The 19,078-nt window shown below is 41.5% G+C and overlaps 1 protein-coding gene across 5 annotated transcripts in view; it reads left to right on the top strand.

The window, feature by feature from the left end:
• Window positions 1-19,078, top strand: part of SMAP1 (small ArfGAP 1) — a 656,078-nt gene that overhangs the window by 540,533 nt on the left and 96,467 nt on the right. For all 5 annotated transcript variants that reach the window (XM_029595644.1, XM_029595646.1, XM_029595645.1 and 2 more), the window contains one exon: window positions 11,528-11,612. In XM_029595644.1, the coding sequence (XP_029451504.1) occupies window positions 11,528-11,612 (85 nt within the window). The remainder of the gene's footprint in view (window positions 1-11,527; window positions 11,613-19,078) is intronic.

Below are 19,078 nucleotides of genomic sequence, written 5' to 3'. Positions count from 1 at the left end.
GCCTCCCCAGCTGCACGAGACTCGCCCCCCCTCCCCCGTGTCCTTTTAACATCCAATATATTAACACATTCAACTTGGGCTCGGGTTTCTGCCACAAACAAGAAGCTATGCTTCCTTGTTCCCCCTCTGCGGCCCCCTTATGTACCTCCAATTGCTGCCTCTAATCCTTCTTGCAAGGCATTGTTAAATAAGTCTATCCCCACATCTGGCAAGTGCACCCCATCTCCTCTAAAATATCCTTCCAAGATTTCCCAAGCCCAGCCGTGCCTAACCCAGAACCCGCCTTGCTGAACTACCCATCGCCCCATCTGCCCATTTATTTTTTTAACTCCTCTCTTCCAAATTGGCTCGTCCCTGCATTTAAAATGAACTATGTCAGACCACCCCAATTTAATCTCCAGCCATTCTTGCAAGAATCCCGTCCTATGTCATTCCCACCCAGATGCACCAATAACAGTTGGGGGACCCCAAATAAATTAACCTGCTCTTGCAAGAAGGATAACAGCCCATTCCATCTCATGCCCCTTCTTCCTTTCCAGCACATCCTCCAATTCTGCCTTTCCAATTGCAGATTCTCTCCTTCGGCCACTTTTTGGCCCTCTGCTCTACCGAATGAATGAGTGGCCCAAGACCCAAGCACACTCCTGTTTTTTATAACCATTATGAACTCTGCAAAAGAAAAGACCACAGTTAATATCAACTTCTCCCTCCTCCTATCCCTTATTTCCATACATAACTTCTGAAAGCCTTAGATTTCCACCTTCCAAGTGCTTTTATCTGTCCCTCAGCCATGCCGGTTTCCGCCGCTATGGTGGCTGCTCCTATATGAAAGGAATGCAAGGTGTAACAACTCACATCACTTCCCATCGCCTCTACTACCCTTTTTAATACCCTTGAGAATTGAAAACTCATCAGAGGCAAGCCATCCGTATGCACTAAGTAGGATCCCTGGACCTTAGGACGAACCCTCTCATACTCCTGCAAATTTCTTACAGGGCACACCAAGCTGTGACCTGCTCTGCCCAGTCTAATCCAACACCCTCTTCCTAATTGATCCGTCTTTGACTTTTTCAAATAGACCCTCGTGCTGTCGCTTTGATCCCACACCTGCTCCAACATCAGCCCTGCCCTACGTGCATTTACCTTAGAACTCACTACCAACTCATTGATTCTCAAGGCTCCAAAGACTGAAGGCCACTCTAAACAACGGAGCCTCGAAAGCCGACCCACACACTTGCTCTAAGTACCTTGCCATCCTTAACAAATCTGTATATCGGATGGGTCGTCTCCTATCCCCTTCCCAACCCCGCTCCTTTTGCCATCCATGCAAAATTCGCTTCACCCGAAAACTTAAAGCTGGATTCCTCCATCCCCTAAGCTTCTCAAAGAGGGCAAACCCTGCTAAATGCAACTTAACCGTGGATAACGAATAGTCCCTGGACGTAGCATAGTATGTAATCCACGACTGCTTCTTCCCCCACTGCTCCCCTGCTCCATACTTTAAACCTCAAAAATTCCATCATTGCCCTATGCCCAGCAATATATGCTGCCCAAGGGTTAGGTGCTACAGACCTTTTTAGTGTCCACTCTTCTTCTTTCCTAGCTCCGCTGCTCCCAGTTTGAATGCACTCCTGGTGCCAACGATCTGAAGACCTCCCACTTAAAACGAGAAAGGGCATCAGCTATAACATTTTCAACACCTGCAACATGCTTTGCGGTCACACTCACGTTCACCTCAAACAGAAGCCTACTAGTGCGCACAACAACACCGAAACCATCAAGCATTTTGCTGACAACCGATCGATTACCTGTACCACCCCCAGGTTATCACACCAGAAAACGACCTGCTTATTGCTAAGCTCCGTACCCCAAATTTCCAGAGCCACAACTAAGGGGAATAACTCTAGGAAGGTAATATTCTTTGTAATGCCCTCTGCCACCCAGTCCTCGTGCCATGGCTCGGCACACCATTTACCTTGAAAATAAACCCCAAACCCTGATGACCCTGCTGCATCGGAAAACAGTTCCAGTTCTCTATTTGTTACTTACCCATCCAGCATTATGCGTATACTGTTGAAATCCTCCAAAAATACCTCCCATACCTTCAATTAGTCCTTGATAGCCCGTGTTACCCTAATAAAGTGATGAGGCAATCTAACTCCGGCAGTAGCTGTAGATAGCCTCCTAATGAATGCCTTCCCCATTGGTATAACCCTACATGCGAACGTCAAAACCCCTATTAAGGACTGCATTTGTTTTGCAAAGTAATCTTTTTGGGCTCCCCCACTTCTCTAACTAAATTCCTTAACTTAAATACCTTATCTAGAGGCAATCTGGACTCCAATGCCTCAGTGTCTAATTCTATACCCAGAAAAGTTAACTTTGTAATTGGCCCTTCCATTTTGTCCTGTGCTATATGCATTCCCATCCTGCGCGCGACTTCCAGAAAATCTTCCAACTGCCTACTACACTGTTCCGACTTTTCGCTTCCTATAAAAAGGAAATCATCTAAATAATGCAGCATACTATATTCGCTCGTCTCATGTTCTGTCGCCCACTGTAAAAAAAAAGAACTGAAAGCCTCGAAATAAGCACAGGATATAGCACAACCCATTGGCAAACACCGGTCCACAAAAAACTTCCCTTCAAATGAAAACCCCAACAAAGTCAAACTGTCTGGGTGAATCGGAAGTAATCTAAAAGCTGACTCTGTGTCCACCTTAGCTAACAACACCCCTTTCCCAGCCTTTTTAACCAGTGCTAAAGCATATTCAAATGAACACTCGCTTCTGGGAATAAAATCATTAACAGACGCACCTTTAGGGTAAGACAAATTCAGAATCAGCCTGAAATTTCCCAGAACCTTTTTAAGAATAACTGCTAAAGGGGATAAATGCATCTTATTAAAAGGCAGATTGTTATATGGACAAGCTATGCTCCCAAACTCTATCTCTTCTTGCAATGTTTTAGCCACTACCTCCCTTAACTGTACTACTGACCTAGCATTTCTTACTCTACCCCCTTCCCCTGGACCCGTGTATGGAATTTGAAAACCTTCTGAAAAACCTCTAGCTAATAAATTTGCTGCCTTTTTGTTTGGATACGCTTTTAAACCCTGCAAAAGTTCTATTAGAACTATTGGAGATGCAGCTTTTTCTAACCTCACCTTATTGCTTGCCCCCCCCCCCCCCCCTCCTGCGGCACGCTTTGGCTCGAAGGGCACTTGACTGCTGGGTGCGCTCCATTACAGGCTGCGCAGGCATGCCTGAACTTGCAGTCAGGGAATGAACAGCTAGCTTTATTAAATCACCAGCACACATCTGCCCCACTCCTACTAGGTTTACCTGTTGCCCCCCCCCCCCCCCCCTTTTGCTGAGCTCCCGCCATACTTCTCACCCCTCCTCCACTACCCAAGCCCTTAGGGGCACCAACACCTTTATTTGTCATCTGGGTCAGCCACAAGTTAATGTCTTGTGTTCCCCACAACATATGCCTGTTGCCTTCCATTTTCTCTCTGAACCTCTCATTGTAGTTGAGCCAAGGCCAACCTTCATAATCTTTAAACACTCCCAAGATACTGTCAGCGTAAACCAACAACAACCCATACTGCTGAGGTTCGAAGTGCCCTACCACACTGGCCAGCCTCAGAAATCTTCTAGTCCAATTTAAAATATTTTTGGAAACTTTGGGACCTGTCTCCCTATCTTTTCCCTTTCTCTTACTCTTTTTCTTCTTCTTCTACCGCCCTCCCCTTCTACCTTCGAGCAATTTGAATATATTTACATATTTATGTTTCCTAATGCGCCTGCGCATTCTTCGCGGCACTTCCTCCGAAAGTTCTGTTAAGGAAGCTAAAGCTGGGTGCCCCATGTCATGCCTGGGACCTGGCCTCCTCTCTAATCCTGACTCACTAGAAGACGAGGATGATGAATCCTCCGAACTACTGTCTGACTCAGAATTTGATTTTTCATCCTTCTTTTTCTTCTTTCCTTTATCCTTCTTATGCTTAAAACATGTTTTTTCCTTTAACTCACCCACATTCTCTCCATAAAAGAGGACTTCCAGCTCTCTGCCGCCAACTTCCTCTCCCAGTCCTCCAGTCCATGCACGAAAAAGCTCTATCCCTCTAGGCTTCTTGCTGGGAAGTACCAGGAACTCAAAAATGAAATTTCAGACCTATTAGTAAAAATTTGTAACCTATCATTAAAATCATCCATTGTACCTGAAGACTGGAGGATAGCTAATATAACTCCAATATTTAAAAAGGGCTCCAGGGGTGATCTGAGAAACTACAGACCAATTAGCCAGACTTCAGTGCCAGGAAAAATAGTGGAAAATGTTCTAAACATCAAAATCACAGAACATATAGAAAGACATGGTTTAATGGAACAAAGTCAGCATGGCTTTACCCAAGGCAAGTCTTGCCTCACAAATCTTCAGGAGTTAATAAACGTGTGGATAAAAGTGAACTGGTAGATGTAGTGTACTTGGATTTTCAGAAGATGTTTGACAAAGTTCCTCAAGAGACTTCTAGGAAAAATAAAAAGTCATGGGATAGTTGGCGATGTCCTTTTGTGGATTACAAACTGGCTAAAAGACAGGAAACAGAGAGTAGGATTAAATGGACAAGTTTTTCAGTGGAAGGGAGTGGGCAGTGGAGTGCCTCAGGGATCTGTATTGAGACCCTTACTTTTCAATATATTTATAAATGGTCTGGAAAGGAATACGAGTGAGGTAATCAAATTTGCAGATGATACAAAATTGTTTAGAGTAGTTAAATCACAAGCAGATTGTGATAAATTGCAGGAAGACATTGTGAGACTGGAAAATTGGGCATCAAAATGGCAGATGAAATTTAATGTGGATATGTGCAAGGTGATGCATATAGGGAAAAAAAACCGCATGCTATAGTTACACAATTTTAGGTTCCATATTAGGAGCTACCACCCAAGAAAGAGATCTAGGCGTCATAGTGGATAACACATTGAAATCGTCAGTTCAGTGTGCTGCGGCAGTCAAAAAAAGCAAACAGAATGTTGGGAATTATTAGAAAGGGAATGGTGAATAAAATGGAAAATGTCATAATGCCTCTGTATTGCTCCATGGTGAGACTGCACCTTGAATACTGTGTACAATTCTGGTCGCCGCATCTCAAAAAAGATATAATTGCGATGCAGAAGGTACAGAGAAGGGCAACCAAAATAAGGGGAATGGAACAGCTCCCCTATGAGGAAAGACTAAAGAGGTAAGTACTTTTCAGCTTGGAGAAGAGACAGCTGAAGGGGGGAGATGATAGAGGTGTTTAAAATCATGAGAGGTCTAGAACGGGTAGATGTGAATCGGTTATTTACTCTTTCAGATAATAGAAAGACTAGTGGGCACTCCATCAAGTTAGTATGTGGCACATTTAAAACTAATCGGAGAAAGTTCTTTTTCACTCAACGCACAATTAATCTCTGGAATTTGTTGCCAGAGGATGTGGTTAGGGCAGTTAGTATAGCTGTGTTTAAAAAAGGATTGGATACGTTCTTGGAGGAGAAGTCCATTACCTGCTATTAATTAAGTTGACTTAGAAAATAGCCACTGCTATTACTAGCAACAGTAGCATGGAATAGACTTAGTTTTTGGGTACTTGCCAGGTTCTTATGGCCTGGATTGGCCACTGTTGGAAACAGGATGCTGGGCTTGATGGACCCTTGCTCTGACCCAGCATGGCATGTTCTTATGTTCTTATCTGCCAGCAGAACGGCCCGTACCTCTAACATCAGTTATCCCTGACCTGTCCTCTCCCCAGTACTTGGATAATGCCCTCCTTACCTGCATCATACCCGCCCTATTGCCCAACCCAAGCCGCCAATCCATCGAATGCTTAGGAGGGGCTCCAGTTCTTCCAGCTCATCTTCCACCTCAACCCTGTGCTCTCTACCCCTTTTACCTGATGCACCTCCCCATTGTTCGCACAGATCAGTGGAAAAACTTGGCCACTCTGAGCCTGTATCTCTTCCAATGCTTGGACCAGCAGACCTTCCCCTTGCCGGCCTACCTACTGCTTTTACGCTGCACACTTGCGCTACCAATAGTACCCAGCCCCCCAGCCACAAAATGCATCCTCCAAAGTGGCAACTTGCTGCTTCTTACCAATCTGAGAAACCTTACTGTAGCCTTTCTCTAAATGCATCCCATATTCTGTACCATGAACTTCCTCCTGCACCTGGAAGCTAACTCGTCTACCCCTGGCCTGGGCACCTTTCACTTGCTTTGCCCGATGCTGAGTCGTTACCTTCCTATTGCTCCTCCCCTTGGCAGAAGGGAGCCCAGAACCGTCGACTCCCTTTTCCATAACCTCCCCTCTCTTATCCTTTCCAAAAGGAGTCTCCAGACCTGCTGCGGGGGGGCGGGGGGGGGGGTGAAATATTGAACAAATCCCCTGAGACTAGTAATGATATTTCTGGGACGTCGATGTCCTCAGAACTATAAATCTGAGACGGGGAAGGGGTAGGTTCCGCTTCCGGCCCGCTCTCACCCGAGGCAGAATAAGGGGAATGGGGGGAGGGGGGAAACTGCAGGGGCACTGAGAATACTGGACTTGGCTGCATGGTCGTCTCCATGGATTCTTGGAGCCTCCCCGTGGCCGATGTTCTCCTGCTCCCCGCTCTCTGCTGACCGTCACCTGCCTGCTGGACACTCCTCTCTCTGCCCTTCCTATTCATCGCAGCCACTGCTAAATCACTATCCCCACAGTAAACCTGAAATACTTGGAAGGAATACTCTCTGTGGTAAAGTTAAAAAAAAAATTATTTTTTTTACACCCGGACCAGCTTAACTAGCACGGGAGACACTGATTAACTGCCCCAGACACTCAATTTAGGATTTTAAATCAACTGGGGCTGACAAGAAAAGCCAAAAATCCTGTGCAGCCGCTCCAATCACTGCCTGCTCCGATTCCCAAGCAAGCACCACGGCATCAGCCAATTCTTGCCTGCTCCCACCAATAGCGCCACCTCAATTCAAATCGCTAGCGCTGCACTATTGGTTCTCCTCTCTTTCCATCACCCCCTTTGTGACAACCCCCATTCCCAGCGGACTTCTCCGCCGCATGACTCTCCCCCGCATTATAGCTTGCGGCATGGGACCAGCCCGTGCTGCCGCTCATTTGTGATTTAACATGATTTCTTACTGAAGCTTAATCCTGACAGCATTGCATTTTCTTGCTTTGGTGTTTTCTCTTTTCACTTAAGAATGTTTTCATGCTGAATTTTAACATACTGAATCATTTAAGGTAGACTCTCATTTATCTTAGTTCTGTTCTGTGTATGTGTGTGAGGAAGGAAATTTTCATTTTTTCATGTCATGTTTGAAATGCATTTCATTTTATTCAGCCTTATTTCTCTTTGTAATGCTGAAATTTTTCTGTAGCAGAAGACTGATTTCAGCCATATAATATTCAATATTTGTGTTTTATTGAAAGTTTATAGAGCAGTTGATTACAAACTGCAGACTAGAATACAGAGAAACAAAAAATGAGCCAGAAAGTGGGTTTGTTTATCCTGTCACAAGTCAGTACTGCGTTGTCTGAATCGAGCACCAGATGAATTATTCAAAACACACTTTATGTAGTAGTATTGATGATGCCAGGATCAGATGGACACATTGTGGTGTTGCAAGCTTTCTGGCAGAACATTATAATTGCCAAAGACATGCAATGACATCTGCACTTTGAGAATTATGCAGATTTTGTGTACTTAATATAATGGAAGATATGGATAACAGTGACCTGAATCCAAGTAGATACTCATTATATTTGCAGTGGCAATGGCAATTAATCCTCTCCTTCCTCTCCCAGCCCCAAATCCAATACTTGCCTTTCTACTACAGACCACATCCTTACTCCATGATTAACTATACAGATTCATTAATGTAAAATAGTTAGACAGCTCTGATAGTACCAGAGTTGGTAAACATTTTCTTGTAATCTGAAGTTTATCTTGAAAATGTGTACAAACCCAGACAATAAGTTCCACGATTTCTTTCCTCAGTCTTTTTCATCAGTTTATTATGATCATTATTTCTTTACTTAATATTAAACAATACTCTTACATTCATCATGCAAACATTTTCCACCAGTGCAGTGTATAATGTATGGTATAATGATATAACAGACGCAACAACCAAAAGGTCCAGATTATGAGACACAATTCCAAAAAAGCAATAGTCAATAATTCACCTTGCATTTTGATTTTAAAATCAATGAAAAGTGTAATCAGCTGTATCACAAATTGCCATACTGGATCTACTAATCTCAAATGTGTGGAATCATAACAAAGAAGTTATGGATTTTGAAGTAATAAGCTGATAACGCTATTCTCCTTTGTACAGAATGAGGAAGTTATTGTTTTGAGTGTATTTGTATAGTGCTTTAAATATAGAGCACTTTCAGAGGACTAGATAGGGGTTTAAATACATAGGTATCTGGATTTCCAGAAATTACTCCAGTTTATTAAAGACTATTTTGATCCCATTGTTAAAAAGATAAAGAATGATCAGAAGAAGTGGTCTTTGCTGCCCATTTTTTTGATGGGTAGAGTGAATTTGGTAAAGATGGCTATACCTACCTAGATTGGTTTATCCTTTCATGCATTTTCTTTGCAATGTCCCAATATTAACATTGTATGCTTTGAGAAGTGCAGTAGTTAATTTTATGTGGAAAGGAAAGACTCCTAGGATTAAATATGATCATTGGTTAATCCAAGAGGTGTGGGTGGGTTGGGCCTTCCTAATCTACAATGGTATTATTGGATTTATGGATTAACCTGTTTGCAGGAATGGTGGGAGTCGATACAGAGCAATCTTGGGTTGCTCTGGAAGAAGGTTCTACTTGGGAGTATTGTCTGGCTTAATTATTAAATATGCCTTGGGAGGCACATAAGATGAGGTCAATTGCCCTTAATCACCACATAGTAGGGCATACTATTTGGGTATGGAGACAGGTTCAGAGGTTGTGGTACACAGGGGAAGAATTGAGGATGTATTTAACATCTCTAGTGCAGAACCCACACCTGTCTCCGTGTACATTCTCTCCTGATATGGGTTTTGTTGGGAGGCTAACAGCTTACATTTCTTGGGGCAAGTCTGGATGGATGGGAGATTTAAAACTTTTATTGAATAAAGGAGAGAATTTATTATAACTGCAAGTACTAAATATTTATTTGTTCAATTAAAAAGAGCTGTGGTCTCTATGACTGCGATAGCAGAATCATTGGAAGAGAGTGAGAGGACTGAGGGGATAATCAGCTGTAAATCCATAGCTAGACATTTGATTGCTATGATTTATAAGACAATACATTCAGCTGTTTGTGAAGAGCAACTGCAAATGGTTTAATTTATTAGTGAAATGCAGATTTGGGGGGAACGTTTGATGAGAGACACTGGAAATCAATATGGTTATGATCTTGGAAAGTTACAATATGTAGTAAAAGTTATGAATTGTTATATAAGCTTTTACACAGGATATACCGTACTCCGGTATTTTTTGCTAAATTTAATTACACCTGTAATATATGCTGGAAAGGATGTGGGCAGATTGGAACCTACATGCCCGTGGTGAGGATGTAAGGAGGTATAGTTCTTCTGGACTGCGATGACTGAGTGTATTAATCGGATCAGCAGCCAACAAATGTAAGAGAGTTCAGAAATATATTAATTGGGTCACTGGCCCCAAAAAAGAATGAGAAGTTGCAGTAAACTAGTGAATCATCTTCTTCATGTAGCTCACTTGACGATAGCATACCATTGGAAAACTAAATATATATATATATATTTATTTATTTATTTATTTATTTATTTATTTAACATTTTTATATACCGGGATTCATGTAGAATATTACATATCATCTCGGTTTACATTATAAAGGTAGCAAGCATGTAAGAATGCAATTACATTGAAACAGGGTGTAGAAACTTGGGACAAATAAATGGGGAATAACGAAAGAAAAAATGATGTAAAGAACAATGAATAAGACCTGGTTTTGGGGTTTTTTTGGGTTTGTTTTTTTTTGGAGCTAAACCAGAAGTGTGAGAATGGAAGGCTAAGGTGGCTGAGATTGCAGTAATGGAGAGATTGACTTTTATGCTAAAAGATAAGCTGGACAGATATGAGACTTTATGGCGTCCATATTGGGCATGGCAAGAAAAAGATCTTGAAGAATAAATTAAAGATGTGTTGCAATAAGGGAAGTAGATAGTAGGAGGAAGTGTCTGTTTAAGAGGGGGAGTTTTACAATTATGATTAAGCTGGATGTTCAATGTCTATATGATTCGTGCTAACTCACATAATATTGTAAAGAAGTACCGTCATTGTCACATTTGGTATTAAACAAAAATTAAAAATAAAAAAAACAAAACCATAGAATCAAACAATATATAAGGATTGTAAGGACCATATAGTCTGCCAATATACTTTATTAGCATTATAATTATTTATTTGATTTGATTGATAGTCAATTCTCAGTGCTTTCTGGTGTATGCCATAGACCACAGTTGATCTCTGGCTTTCCATTCACTTTTTCATAAATAGGAATCATCAGTATCATGCTTTCTAGAAATCCATTACTGTTTTTGCCCAGAGATGTGAAGGCACAAAATACATGAAAAAATTCAGGAAAAACTGTTTTTAATACATTTCTCCAAAGACAAAAGTGGAAAAATGAGACCTTTATGAAAATTTTCCAGGAATTGTTCATCTCTGTTAGCTTGCATTTTCTCACCTGAAAGGATGTTTCATTCATCTCCCAGACCATTACCCTTTCTATGAAGAAATATTTCTGAAGTTACTCCTGATTCTATCCTCTTGGACTCTCATATCAAAATCTCTTGTCCATAAATTTAGTACAGAGGTACATTTTTAAATGAGAAATAGGTATATTTAATAATGAGACAAAGATTTTTCTTAGTCTAATTAGGTTCTTGCTACATGAGGAATTTTAACAACTTGTGTGTGATTTTTGCTGTGAAACTAGAATTATTCCCAGTCCTGCAAAAGGTCCCCAAGGATCTTTGGTGTGCCACAAAGTAATCAGACCCTCAGTTGTTACAGCAAAAGTTTATGTTGCTAGTTATTCCTTTGTTCTCGAACAAGAGATTTTCATTCTAGTTAAAGTTGCCAGGTTATAGATTAAAGTTGAAATATAAAAGATCGAGTTTGTTCTCTCAGGAGAGGTTTTCTGTTTAATTCAACCTTACTTAACTGTCCTGATACTCTGTAAATGTCTTCTTTGAAATATGTGAATAAGATTTTGATGCTTGTAAGACAATGACGCCTAAAACTCAGCAATGAATCTTTCATATACAACTCAATTCATTATTACACACAATTTGTTTTGTTAAACTGAAGCATATTTTTAACTACTGGTATTGTACTGTACCTAACACTTTTATGCATCTTTGAAACAATGCTAAATTGAAGATTGTACATTTAAACTATCCAATTAATAGAGCTAATGTGTTCTCTTTTTTTTTTTTTTTAATGAAGCCAACGAAGAAAGAAGATCAGCAATTAGAACTTAAACCAAGCCCAAAGAAAGCAGCAGAGCCCACTATTGATCTTTTAGGACTAGGTAAGCAACAAATGATGACCTGTTCCATATGTTGGTGATAAAATGACAACAAGCCCTTTACTGACACAAATATAATAGCTTTATCTTCCATATGCCAACAGATATTATTAGTTGAGCTTGAAATGACATGATTAAGCCTGCTGAGAACCCACTATAAGTGAAATCTTAATAAGAGGGTCTGTCTGTTGGCAACAGTGCCTTTATCGAAATGCTAGTAATGAGCTCCTTAGGGAAAGAGAAGTTATCGAGGTGATCTTCAAAGATTTTATGGACTATGACATTTCAACATTTAAATACAAAAGTTGTTTGGAGATGGTATTTTTAGGAGCAGAATGTCAGTAGTGCCTTATATGATTATTGCACAATACATGTCTTCATGTGTCATACTGGAAATCTGTTAAAAGAACTTATATTGACTAAAGCCAGTTCTCTCCCTTCCCTTTTTTTCTGTATTTTATGTTATCCCATTGCCTCAATTGCTTCTCAGTCCTTTGCGATGACAGAAGGAACTGTTCATTTTAATCAAAAATGTACCCTTTGTTCTCCTGGCTGGCAGATGCATAGGCAGCAGAAAAGTGGGGGCATGCCCCCCCCCCCCTCCAATTAGGACACCAGCAACGATCGCTCCCTTCTCCTAAATTTCCATCTGGCTCCCTACTTACTGAACATATCTGGAAACGAAAAGTGCAAGAAAGTGAGACCTTCTCTGGCTAGAATGAGTGAGACATAGCTAGAGTGCTGCAGGAGAGTACTGAAGTGAGACCTCCTTTGGCTAGAGTGTGCAGGAGAGTACTGAAGTGAGACCTCCTTTGGCTAGAGTGTGCAGGAGAGTACCGAAGTGAGACCTCCTTTGGCTAGAGTGTGCAGGAGAGTACCGAAGTGAGACCTCCTTTGGCTAGAGTGCTGCAGGAGAGTACCGAAGTGAGACCTTCTTTGGCTAGAGTGTGCAGGAGAGTACCGAAGTGAGACCTTCTTTGGCTAGAGTGTGCAGGAGAGTACTGAAGTGAGACCTCCTTTGGCTAGAGTGCTGCAGGAGAGTACCGAAGTGAGACCTCCTTTGGCTAGAGTGCTGCAGGAGAGTACCGAAGTGAGACCTTCTTTGGCTAGAGTGTGCAGGAGAGTACTGAAGTGAGACCTCCTTTGGCTAGAGTGCTGCAGGAGAGTACCGAAGTGAGACCTCCTTTGGCTAGAGTGCTGCAGGAGAGTACTGAAGTGAGACCTCCTTTGGCTAGAGTGCTGCAGGAGAGTTCAAGAGAGGTAGACCTCTGGCTAGAGTGCCATGTTTGGTGGTCCTGCCCCCTCCCTCCTCAGAAAATACTATGCCCTCTTTCCTCTCCAACCCCTACCCTGGATAATCTTATGTCATCACAGACTAGCGCTCTCTGCTGGAAGGAGAACAAATCACAGCCAGCAAAAAAAAAAAAACAAACCAGAAACTGCCACTTTATTATCACCTTATGACAGACTGACAGCAGCAGAAGACAAGGCAAGGGCTATATTTTATCATCAGTAATCTTTGTTTTTGCTGCTGGGAGTCAGGGAAGTTCTCTGCCCTGCTAGTCAGGCCTCTGTGTGAGCTGGCTGGGCTGATCTCTGGAGAAGGGGCGGTACAGTGAGCCATTGACAGAGCAAATGGAGACATGAGTGCCTGAAAAGGAAAAAGGAAATGTAAAGGTGACTGCTGCAGGCTAGGTAAGAGCTGGCAACAAGGGCAGGAACTTTATATGATGAAGCTGTAGCGCCTTGTTAGTCCAATGCAGTATTGTGCACCGAGCCTAGAGCACAGGTTAATGAGCACTTGGACGTGAGTTTTGGACAAGCTAAGCTAACACCCGATGCAATAAGGGGATTAGCGTGTCCAAAGCTCGTGTCCAAACAAGTGTGTAGCTAATAGCGCTCATCACATATAAATGCATGTAGATGAGGGTATTAGCTATTACCCCCAATGCAAAAAAAATCACCATGCACCCAACGCGCACGTTTTAACACAAAAAACCTAATGCCAGCCCCAGGGCGATCTAAGCCATCTGAAAACGCACCATAAAGCCTTAGAAACTAAAATACTGCTTTTCTGTGGAACCACAGGAAGAGGCATAAAAAAACAATCTTGCCGTGGTCAGGTTAGGAATACGGATGCCCATTAATTGAGCATCTGTTTTCCTAACCCATGGCTGTGAGTAGGCTAGGAAAATGGATGCTCATTAATTGAACGTCTGCTTTCTTAACCGGCACATAGCCACATCTCCTGGGCGTCCAATGCCATGGAAGCACTAGGGACGCACAATTTATCCCTAGCATGTCCTTTTTAGCATGGCGGCTTATTTGCCTGTTGCATCAAGCACCCAGGAGAAGTGATTGTGTGCGCATTCAAAAAATGTGCGTCCAGTTTGGAAGCACATGCTTGCGTGCACTTTAATTGGCTTGATAGTTAACAAGTCTAGAGGAGAGAATACTTGCTAAGTGAACGCATGAGCAGCAGTGGAAGCATTGTGTGTTTGTGTGTGTTTATATGTCAGAGTGTCTGGGGAAAGTATGTGTCTCTGTATCTGAGAGAGCACGAGAGTGTGGGTCCATGTCTGAGCATGTCTCAGAAAGTGTGTGTGACTGAGAGAATGTGAGTATGTGTCAGTTTCTGAGACAGCAAGATAGTGTGTGTGTGTGTGAGCTACCCTTCTTTCCCCACTAATTTTAGGCTCGCCAGCTATTCTGACGCCACTGTGCAACAACGTGATTTTAACTACATTTTACCCAATCTGGAGACTTTTCACAGTGCATCTCAGTGTCTTTCTTCAAGTAAGAGTTGGCAACACTGCATAGGCGTCAGAATGGGGTGGGCCACCCAGGCCTGTCCAACTTTATCCCAGGGGTAGGCCATTCCTACCCACAGGCAGAAGGAATACCCTAGCAATTTTCTAGCATCAAGTATTTTATTGGTAGGTCTGGGAATGAATAATTTTAAACTTATGAAAAGAATGTGTGAAAGAAAGAATAAAAGAATGACATTAACTGTAAACATAAAGGAAGAAATTGGCAGTGAGGATGGAGCTAGGGGCAGAGCTTGGTTGCCCCCTAACCAAAAAAAGCATTTTGCTGCCTCTGGTTAGAAGACAATATGTTACTTGTCTTGTAGGCAAACAAACTTTGACTTAAATAATGTAGGAGAGACAGTTTTTGATCTACAAATATTGTCAGATTCTTTAAAGACTTGGTTCCATTTCTCAAGGACCTACCAGATATACTGTGTGTTGACAATAAACCGTTAACCCTGTAGTGGTAAATAGATAGGTTTGCGATATTTCTTTGGTTGGGGGGAGGGATCTGCAAAGGAGTATGGAGAACTCAATATGTAAAAAAAATCTTTACTAAAAGGTTTGAAATAATTGTTTAAGAAGGATTCATTTTTGAAGAAGCTATTATGTATCATTCAAATATACTTCCTGGAGGTACGTTTGTTAATGCTGTAATGCCATATGATTTTCAAAATAATCTCATAGAAGCTTGCGGCCTGATTTTAAACAGGCCACGCACTAAAAACGGAGGGTTAATTGCATGGCCGTGCGCATTTTCGGAAGGACCTGGCCACTCGCAGAAACCCCATTACATGCCAAAGTGGCGGGCCGGGGGCATGGTCTGGGTGGGGCTGGGGCCAGGCCGGGACAGAACCATTAGCTTTTCTGTGCATTTTTTTTGGGCTGCTCTTGGCAGGCGTTAACTTTTCATCGTAAAAATGTGCGGGTCAGACATACTTTTTTTTTTTTAAATCAGGGGAGAATAACTAATAGCCTCATCAACATGCATTTGTTGGACGCGCAATTCCTCTTAAAGCGTAAGGGGTTGCGGACGCGTTTCCAAACTGTGGGTTAACCAGTGTGCTCGGCCCCGTGGTGTTTTGCCGTAAAATTTTTAAATTTTCAACAATATGCCTTTTAACCATCTCATAAGGTGAAATCAGTTTTCTTCTAGGGAAATTTTTAAAACACAGACATTTATTTCATAGCATTTTCAAGCATTTCCATTCTTAGACAGTAAAGATAGATTAAAACTCTGATATGTGACAGGTAAGGGAATCCAAAAGAATAGAGTGGCTAGCTAAAGTAGAACTGTGTGTCCCAAGCAGCTGAAAATTAACTAAAATGAGCCATGCAGCTCTCTCAACTGAAAATGTACAAAGTTCTGATTTGCACACCTCTATGTATGATTGCTCCTTTAACAAAAATTTGAGGATCCGGGCCAAGTGCATGAGAGATGATTGTAACATGGCACCATCTGCCTATCTGCCCTTGCTTGAACACGTACACAGTAAGCGCAGATCCCGGACCCGTTCCTCGTGCAGGTCATTGTCTTCAGCACTGGTGTAGCGTGGGAACGCTCATACCCAGGAGGGGGTATCTTTACTGTCTAAGATGATGACATACAACAAGATGTAAACTGCAGCAATTTGTGGCACTCTCCATACTGGATGTAGCAGTCAGCATACCCTCTCTCCCACCCTTATTAGATTTTGTTGGCAAACAAATAAAAAAGTATATAAGTACCAATATATACTGTGGTGTTTGAGACAGGGCAAAATGGAGGTAATTTTGAAAGAAGTTACCCATGTAGATGTAACATACTATCATATTAATTATTAATTTTTAAAATTGCAGTTACATGTGAATATCCTATGGACAATTCAATGGACTTGGTGAGAGAGGTAACGGTGGTGGGGCCACTTGGCAATAGTGATCATAATATGATCAAATTTGATTTAATGACTGGAAAAGGAACAGTGTGCAAATCCAAGGCTCTCGTGCTAAACTTTCAAAAGGGAAACTTGATAAAATGAGAAAAATTGTTAGAAAAAAACTGAAAGGAGCAGCTACAAAAGTAAAAAATGTCCAAGAGGCGTGGTCATTGTTAAAAAATACCATTCTAGAAGCACAGTCCAGATGTATTCCACACATTAAGAAAGGTGGAAAGAAGGCAAAACGATTACCGGCATGGTTAAAAGGGGAGGTGAAAGAAGCTATTTTAGCCAAAAGATCTTCATTCAAAATTGGAAGAAGGATCCAACAGAAGAAAATAGGATAAAGCATAAACATTGGCAAGTTAAATGTAAGACATTGATAAGACAGGCTAAGAGAGAATTTGAAAAGAAGTGGCTGTAGAGGCAAAAACTCACAGTAAAAACTTTTTTAAATATATCCGAAGCAGAAAGCCTGTGAGGGAGTCAGTTGGACCGTTAGATGATCGAGGGGTTAAAGGGGCACTTAGAGAAGATAAGGCCATCGCGGAAAGATTAAATGATTTCTTTGCTTCGGTGTTTACTGAAGAGGATGTTGGGGAGGTACCCGTAATGGAGAAGGTTTTCATGGGTAATGATTCAGATGGACTGAATCAAATCACGGTGAACCTAGAAGATGTGGTAGGCCTGATTGACAAACTGAAGAGTAGTAAATCACCTGGACCGGATGGTATACACCCCAGAGTTCTGAAGGAACTAAAAAATGAAATTTCAGACCTATTAATAAAAATTTGTAACTTATCATTAAAATCATCCATTGTACCTGAAGACTGGAGGATAGCAAATGTAACCCCAATATTTAAAAAGGGCTCCAGGGGCGATCCAGGAAACTACAGGCCGGTTAGCCTGACTTCAGTGCCAGGAAAAATAGTGGAAAGTGTTCTAAACATCAAAATCACAGAACATATAGAAAGACATGGTTTAATGGAACAAAGTCAGCATGGCTTTACCCAGGGCAAGTCTTGCCTCACAAATCTGCTTCACTTTTTTGAAGGAGTTAATAAACATGTGGATAAAGGTGAACCGGTAGATATAGTATACTTGGATTTTCAGAAGGCGTTTGACAAAGTTCTTCATGAGAGGCTTCTAGGAAAAGTAAAAAGTCATGGGATAGGTGGCGATGTCCTTTCGTGGATTGCAAACTGGCTAAAAGACAGGAAACAGAGAGTAGGATTAAATGGGCAATTTTCTCAGTGGAAGGGAGTGGACAGTGGAGTGCCTCAGGGATCTGTATTGGGACCCTTACTGTTCAATATATTTATAAATGATCTGGAAAGAAATACGACGAGTGAGATAATCAAATTTGCAGATGACACAAAATTGTTCAGAGTAGTTAAATCACAAGCAGATTGTGATAAATTGCAGGAAGACCTTGTGAGACTGGAAAATTGGGCATCCAAATAGCAGATGAAGTTTAATGTGGATAAGTGCAAGGTGATGCATATAGGGAAAAATAACCCATGCTATAATTACACGATGTTGGGTTCCATATTAGGTGCTACAACCCAAGAAAGAGATCTAGGTGTCATAGTGGATAACACATTGAAATCGTCGGTTCAGTGTGCTGCGGCAGTCAGAAAAGCAAACAGAATGTTGGGAATTATTAGAAAAGGAATGATGAATAAAACGGAAAATGTCATAATGCCTCTGTATCGCTCCATGGTGAGACCGCACCTTGAATACTGTGTACAATTCTGGTCGCCGCATCTCAAAAAAGATATAATTGCGATGGAGAAGGTACAGAGAAGGGCTACCAAAATGATAAGGGGAATGGAACAACTCCCCTATGAGGAAAGACTAAAGAGGTTAGGACTTTTCAGCTTGGAGAAGAGACGACTGAGGGGGGATATGATAGAGGTGTTTAAAATCATGAGAGGTCTAGAACGGGTAGATGTGAATCGGTTATTTACTCTTTCGGATAGTAGAAAGACTAGGGGACACTCCATGAAGTTAGCATGGGGCACATTTAAAACTAATCAGAGAAAGTTCTTTTTTACTCAACGCACAATTAAACTCTGGAATTTGTTGCCAGAGAATGTGGTTCGTGCAGTTAGTATAGCTGTGTTTAAAAAAGGATTGGATAAGTTCTTGGAGGAGAAGTCCATTACCTGCTATTAAGTTCACTTAGAGAATAGCCACTGCCATTAGCAATGGTTACATGGAATAGACTTAGTTTTTGGGTACTTGCCAGGTTCTTATGGCCTGGATTGGCCACTGTTGGAAACAGGATGCTGGGCTTGATGGACCCTTGGTCTGACCCAGTATGGCATTTTCTTATGTTCTTATGTAGCAATTTTCAAAAGCCCACTTGTACGGGTAAAATGCATTTACGGTACACGTGTAAAACCCAATTTTAAGCACGTAAATGCTTTTAAAAATCAGGCCAATGGTTATCAAGTTGATGATCTGATTGTTCTCTACCTGTTATGTTCATTGAATATCACAGCTGATTAAAGGTTCAAGGGTACCTAAGCCAGTGGTCAAGGTTAGATTTTGTTAGCAGGGGATTACCACAACATTCTGTTACCAGGTTTACTCCTGGGGGAATTGTGCACAAAACAAATTGTTAATTCTGCATACTTTATATTAGTCAAAACAACACAATACACATCACAGTCTTTAATTAATTTAAAATGTAATACAGAAAAGTTATTACTCAAAGATGCAGAATTCCCCTGTAAGA

This window comes from Rhinatrema bivittatum, chromosome 3 (assembly GCF_901001135.1).
Source record: "Rhinatrema bivittatum chromosome 3, aRhiBiv1.1, whole genome shotgun sequence".
In the NCBI taxonomy this organism is placed as follows: Eukaryota; Metazoa; Chordata; class Amphibia; order Gymnophiona; family Rhinatrematidae; genus Rhinatrema; species Rhinatrema bivittatum.
Note: the sequence above shows the minus strand (reverse complement) of the source record. Positions and strands in the feature narration are given on the sequence as shown.